Source organism: Polypterus senegalus, chromosome 2 (assembly GCF_016835505.1).
Source record: "Polypterus senegalus isolate Bchr_013 chromosome 2, ASM1683550v1, whole genome shotgun sequence".
NCBI classification, from domain to species: domain Eukaryota; kingdom Metazoa; phylum Chordata; class Cladistia; order Polypteriformes; family Polypteridae; genus Polypterus; species Polypterus senegalus.
This window is the reverse complement of record NC_053155.1, coordinates 15561410-15568516: the sequence shown is the minus strand read 5'-3', so window position 1 is coordinate 15568516 and position 7107 is coordinate 15561410. Positions and strand designations below refer to the sequence as shown.

Below are 7107 nucleotides of genomic sequence, written 5' to 3'. Positions count from 1 at the left end.
GGGACGGTTCCGGCACTCAATTAAAAGAATACACAAAAATCTTAGTCTTCTTAGGGGTGTGCATTGGAAGCGGGACCCCCAACAGAAGCAGAGTGCTGTACAAGCTTTTAAATATATGAAGCACTACGTGAGAAGCACATCACGCAACACAGAAGCAGCTGCAGCAGCCCAGCATCTCACAGAGCAAAGAGGAGGTAAACTGTATTTGTTTCCATTGTATCAGCGTTTAAGAGGGGGCTTTGGAGGAGCAACTGCATCTTCTAGGGGTGTGTACAGTCCCCTTATTCACAATATCCTCTTTAATAAAACCCTTGTGTGCGTCCAGGTGTCCGTGTGTGTGTGTCTTCTGGTGAAGTGCGCATGCGCGGTGCCACACGGCACGTGTTCAGTCTCTTCCTATGCATTCCCTGTGTATGCAAAGAGAGAGAGAGACACAAACAAAGGTGCGTGCGCGCGAGAGACAGGCAGACACGCAGGCCCGCCCGAGAGACAGACAGACACGCACGCAGGCAGACAGGCCCACGTGAGAGACAAACACACACACACACCTATGCAGGCAGGCAGACACGCATGCGTGAGAGACAGACACGCATACACGAGAGACAGACACGCACGCATGCACGCACGCATGCAGGCCTGCACGAGAGACACACTCACACAGGCAGGCCCGCATGGGGGACAGACACGCACGCACACACATGCACGCACGCAGGTCCGCGACAGAGACAGACACGCATGCACGCACGCACACACACACACACAGAGGCGCACGCGTGCATTGTTGCAATGTTACTTTTCTTGGTTGTTTATTAGATTATGGATTTTTCAAATGTTCATTTTTTTTCCTGTGCTTAAAACTCATTAAAAAAAGTGTTTTTAGTGAGCGGGTCGTAAGGCTATAGAGCGAACTGTTGCAGTGTTAGTTTTCTCTGTTGTTCAAGGTTTTCTTAGTGTTATTCAATGTTTTTACATTTAGTTTACTATTATGCTGTGCATTCAATGGTATAATTAACTATATTTGTGCTTAAAAATCTTAAAAAATATATATATTTACGTACAGTTCATACGGTCTGGAACAGATTAATTGTATTTACATACAATCCTATGGGGGAAATTACTTCGGTTCCACCGAAGTTCCACTGTATTACTATCCGACAAAATTACAGGCATTTTACGGAAATACAAACCAGTATTACTGAGAGAGAAAATTAAAGGCACACAATACAGTGACGCATATTACAGCCACATACAAGGTCCCTTGCCATTTAATATAGACTGATCCTACTAATGTTTATGCACTACTGTTCTAGCGCCCGTTATTGTAACGGACTTAATGTCTAGTATATATAATATTAAGCATTTGTCTGTCATTGTATATACAGTATGTAAAAATATTTGTTTCACTTTCAATATATCTGCACTTCATTTTACATCACTGATTTGCATTGCCTATTATTTTGTTGCTTAAGGAGTATGGCGTGTTATTATCTTGAGAATCCTCAGTTTAGCCAAGTCACTAGTCTTGGTGGTGTAGTTGCCAGTCTGGGAAAAAGGGGCGGCCATTACAAGGTTTTTCCAGATTAGGAAATAAGCTACGAATAATCTGCTGTGAATTCTAAGACAGAGTATATCATATTTCTTGTGTTATACACAATATATTTGGAATCATGTTTGTTACAATTGTGGCAGGCGGCCGGGACCAATGTCCGGCCAGGACGCCCCTGCAACATATCTTCCTGGGGGGCAACGATGGGGAATCCAGTATCTCCCCCTGCACGCTAGATGGCAGCCTCCCTGGGTTGCAGCGGTGCCTCGAACTCCCCCAGGGCTTCATGGGGGTTGGAGTTTTGTGTATCCCTGTTGCGTTCTGCAAGCTCCCTTGGACAGACTCCTGAGCCCGTCTTTGCAGCATATTTGTCACACCCGGAGGTCGGCAATCAAACACCTGGAGCACTTCCATGTGCCCAATAAAAGGAGCCAGCAACCACCACTCGGGGGCCATAGTCTGGTGGAGGAGGATCATGCTGATCATGAATATGATATTTTTGATATTTGATTCTTCACTGGTAGTCCTAGCCCTCTAAGACCCACTCCCAGAAGGTTAAAACTGACAAATTTTAAACATAAGTATGTAAGGAATCATTTTAAACCATTTCAAGGTCTAAACTATTTTTGATTTTTGATCATTTTCTAGGGCTCTGTTAGAGAGCAAATACTTTCTATTATCAAGAATATTTAGTCTTTAAATATTTAAATTGAGGCACACATTTTAATATTTCAAATATTTGACACAACTATTCTTGTTTTTCATGTACTTCTTCCTCATGAAGTCAATCATTTCTTACAAACTGCCCGAATTAGGATGGTTTACAGTAATTCAGACCTTTGTTTTAAAACAGCAGGTCACATGTTCAAAGACACACAGTGAGTCAAGGATACGGAATTCAACACTCAACTTTCTCATATTCAATTCCAATACTTTTTCCCCTGGATGACACTGCACAAGGTACATTTGTGTACATACCAAAGTTCATTCACACCAGACCAGTAGAGCATCACTAGTCAGTCTGACCATTTGTCTTTTGAACTATGGTGAGAGACCCACACAAACATGCGGTGACCACGAAAACGCAATGCAGAGCACCAGAATCAGCTCACAGACTGAATCAAAAAAGGGTACACTTACAAAAAGACCACATGATATTTATTAGTCTCAATTAATATAAAAGCAATGTTCACTTTTTTTTTTTACAGAAACCTTGCATCATACACATTACCCACAAAAAGTATTCAGACCCCTTCACTTAGTTCACATTTTGTTATGTTACAGCCTTGTACTAAAATCATTTCAATTAATTTTTTTCCTCATCAAGTGACACTCAATACCCCAGAACAATAAAGCAAAAACAGGAGTTTAGGATTTTTTTATACATTATTTATAAATAAAACACTTAAATATCCCGTTGACACATGTATTCAGATCCTTTGCTGTGACACTTGAAATTTAACTTAGGTGCATCCCATTCTATTGATCATCATTGAGATGTTTCTACATCTTGTTTGGATGTGGTCAATTCAACTGATTGGACCTGAATAGGAAAGGCACACACCACTCTATAGAAGGTCCCACAGGTGAACAAAAACCAAGCCATGAGGTAGAAGGAATTGCCCACAGAACTGTCAAGGCACAGATCAAGGGAAGACTACAAGAAAGCTCATTACCCACCATAATTGTAAAATGAAAGAAGCTTGGAACAACCATGAGACTTCCTAGAGCTGGATGTCCAGTTAAATTGAACAATCAGGTAAGATGAGCCTTGGTAAGAGCGGTGACTAAAATCCTGGTGGTCAGTCTGACTGAGCTCCAGTGAACCAGTGTGGAGATGGGAGAAACTTCTAGAAAGGCACCAACCACTGCAACACTCCATTAATCTGAGCATGATGAGATGGTGGCCATGCAGCACGTGAAAGCCCTCTTTGAGTTTTAAAAAGGCACCTAAAAGACTCAGACTATGAGAAACAAGATCTGGTCTTATGAAACCAAGACTGAACAATTTGCCCTCTGAGTGTCCTATCTTGAAGAAACCAGGCACTACTTACCACATGTGTAATATCGTTCCAATGGTGAAGCAATATGGTGGCAGCATCATGCTGTGGGGTTGTTTTCAACAATAGGAAATAGGAGACTAGTACAAAGATATTGTTTACGAATTGACTGCTGGACCGTTTATTACCAGGATGCTGCAATATAGGTCTATGTATATATGATAAATAATCAAAATTTGTTAAAAAAAAAATCAAGAAATTTGTTAAAAAGCAACAGTAGCTCTTTCAAAAATACAAAGAAACTAATTACTTTATATTCACCAGCAACACGACTATAAGTCTCCATTTGAATGAGAGTCCTTGAAGCATGGCACCTCGCAGAGTGCAGACTTAGAAACACATGTGTCAAAAATATAACATGTTTCCTTGGACTGTTCAACTTCTTTTACACAACACATTTGGTAATTGGTGACTGTTTGCAGTCATGTCCATGTGGTGCTCTTCTGATACACGTGACGAGTCAGACACCTTATGATGAAGAAACACATTTGGGGCAGTGATTAACATCAGCACTAGAGCCAAAAGGTTCCACATCGTTAAATTGATTGTCACCATCTTGATCACAGTCATCATCATAATATTCATCTTGCAATAAAATTTACTGGTTTAAAACCATCAGCAGCTTTATACCCTTTTCTCAATAACTACAGATGTTCTATTTATACCACTTTTTTACGCAAACTTTTGCATCCAAAAAAAAATTTCTATGGCTATCAACTGGATGGCAGCGCTATAGTAGGTAACTGAGATGTGGCAGGCTTCTCTCATATGTTGCATTTTGACAGGCTCAATGACATATGACTTAACTCTTGCCTCACGTTCAAAGTTTTAATGAGAAAACTGCTCCAGAGTGTATTGGACTTCAGACTGGGCTGAAGGTTCACCTTACAACAGGACAAAGGCCCTAAGCACAAAGCAAAGACAACACAAGAGTGGCTTACGGTGAACATTCTGAATGTTCTTGAGTGTCCTAGACATGTGTCTGGATAGACCTGAAAATAGTTGTCCGCAGAAAATCTCCAAAGGCAGATGGGTGAAATTTGTTATGTCATTCTCTGGAAGACTGCAAGCTAAAATTGTTTAAATGGGATATCAATGAAGTATTAAGTAAAGTATCTAAAAACTTGTGTCAATGTGATATCTGGTGTTTTTTTTTTTTAAATACATTCCCAAAGATTCCGAAAAACCTGTTTTTGCTTTGTTTTTCTGGGGTAGTGAGTGTTATTTGATGACAGACAAAATGAATATAAACAATTTCACAATGGTTATTAGAGTTTCCTGGGCCACTGTAAACCAATCAATATTTTGACTGATCATTTGTGCAGTTCTGTATATGATATGGTGATAGCAAAGCTGATTAAAGCTGAAATTGACAGATTATGATTTTTTCAGTCAGATGGACGTGTTCTCTTCCCAGTAAAAAGTCTATAGATGTTATTCTTTATCTCCTTGTTCCGGAAACTATAGATCATAGGGTTCATCATAGGAGGTAGCACATTCCCAATAATTACCATTGTATTGTAAGCTTCAGTAGACAGCTGTACTCCAGCACCTGGTAAGATATAAGATAGCAAAAGAGGAATATAAAACAGGCCCACCACCAGCAGGTGTGTAAGACAGGTACTGAAGACTTTCTTCTTCCCATCTACAGCAGAAATCTTCAGTGCTGCAATAGCAATCCTGCCATACGAAAAGAGAATGAGTACCAATGGAAACACACCTGTGGTGAAAACGACAGCAGACAAAAATCCCAGATATTTGGGATCTTCACTGCATGAGATATGGACCATTGTGGGGTAATCACAGAAACAATACGGAAGGATGTTGGTGTGGCAGAAGGAGAGTTCTGCCACAAAGAAAAAGTATGGGGATTTGAAAATTAATCCAAAAGTGTTCATCGCTAAAATTCCAATCCAGACAGTTTTGTTAGTGATAATTGAAGGATAACTCAATGGGTAAACTACTGCTATGTATCGATCAATGGCCATGAATGTGAGCAGGAGGGATTCCATCTCTTCAACATGCAGTATAAGAAACATCTGTAGGACACAGGCTCCATACGGCACCACTGACAAGTCAAACTGCAGCACAGAGATCATTTTTGGAATGAGGGCTGTGCTGTTCGCCAAGTCTATGACTGCTAAAGCGGCGATGTGGATATACATAGGGGCGTGGAGTTCATGGTTCACGAGTATAACTAGAATTACCAAGAGGTTTCCAAGTAGAGAGACCAAGAAGATGAAAGTGAGGGCAGAAATTGTAGCGTTCTTTTGTTGTGCATCAATCAAACAGTGCAGAACAAATTCAGAGATAGAAACAGTACTGTTGTTTGACTTGGAAGACATTCTGAAAGAAAATGAAAAGAAAAACATTTATGTTCTGCAACTACTAAAGAACTTTCAACTTAGTCATTTACACTCACCTAAAGGATTATTAGGAACACCATACTAATACGGTGTTTGACCCCCTTTCGCCTTCAGAACTGCCTTAATTCTATGTGGCATTGATTCAACAAGGTGCTGAAAGCATTCTTTAGAAATGTTCGCCCATATTGATAGGATAGCATCTTGCAGTTGATGGAGATTTGTGGGATGCACATCCAGGGCACGAAGCTCCCGTTCCACCACATCCCAAAGATGCTCTATTGGGTTGAGATCTGTTGACTGTGGGGGCCATTTTAGTACAGTGAACTCATTGTCATGTTCAAGAAACCAATTTGAAATGATTCGAGCTTTGTGACATGGTGCATTATCCTGCTGGAAGTAGCCATCAGAGGATGGGTACATGGTGGTCATGAAGGGTGGACATGGTCAGAAACAATGCTCAGGTAGCCTGTGGCATTTAAACGATGCCCAATTGGCACTAAGGGGCCTAAAGTGTGCCAAGAAAACATCCCCCACACCATTACACCACCACCACCAGCCTGCACAGTGGTAACAAGGTATGATGGATCCATGTTCTCATTCTGTTTACGCCAAATTCTGACTCTACCATTTGAATGTCTCAACAGAAATCGAGACTCATCAGACCAGGCAACATTTTTCCAGTCTTCAACTGTCCAATTTTGGTGAGCGCGTGCAAATTGTAGCCTCTTTTTCCTATTTGTAGTGGAGATGAGTGGTACTCGGTGGGGTCTTCTGCTGTTGTAGCCCATCCGCCTCAAGGTTGTGCGTGTTGTGGCTTCACAAATGCTTTGCTGCATACCTCGGTTGTAACGAGTGGTTATTTCAGTCAAAGTTGCTCTTCTATCAGCTTGAATCAGTCGGCCCATTCTCCTCTGACCTCTACCATCAACAAGGCATTTTCGCCCACAGGACTGCTGCATACTGGATGTTTTTCCCTTTTCACACCATTCTTTGTAAACCCTAGAAATGGTTGTGTGTGAAAATCCCAGTAACTGAGCAGATTGTGAAATACTCAGACCGGCCCGTCTGGCACCAACAACCATGCCACACTCAAAATTGCTTAAATCACCTTTTTTTCCCATTCTGACATTCAGTT

The 7107-nt window shown here is 41.1% G+C and overlaps 1 protein-coding gene across 1 annotated transcript; it reads right to left on the bottom strand.

Moving 5' to 3' along the window:
* Positions 1-4994: 4994 nt before the first annotated feature.
* On the bottom strand, positions 4995-5771 carry LOC120524263 (olfactory receptor 1468-like). Its single transcript, XM_039746121.1, has one exon. It carries the CDS (start codon positions 5769-5771, stop codon positions 4995-4997), a length of 777 nt encoding a protein of 258 aa, XP_039602055.1.
* Between the last annotated feature and the right edge of the window lie 1336 nt (positions 5772-7107).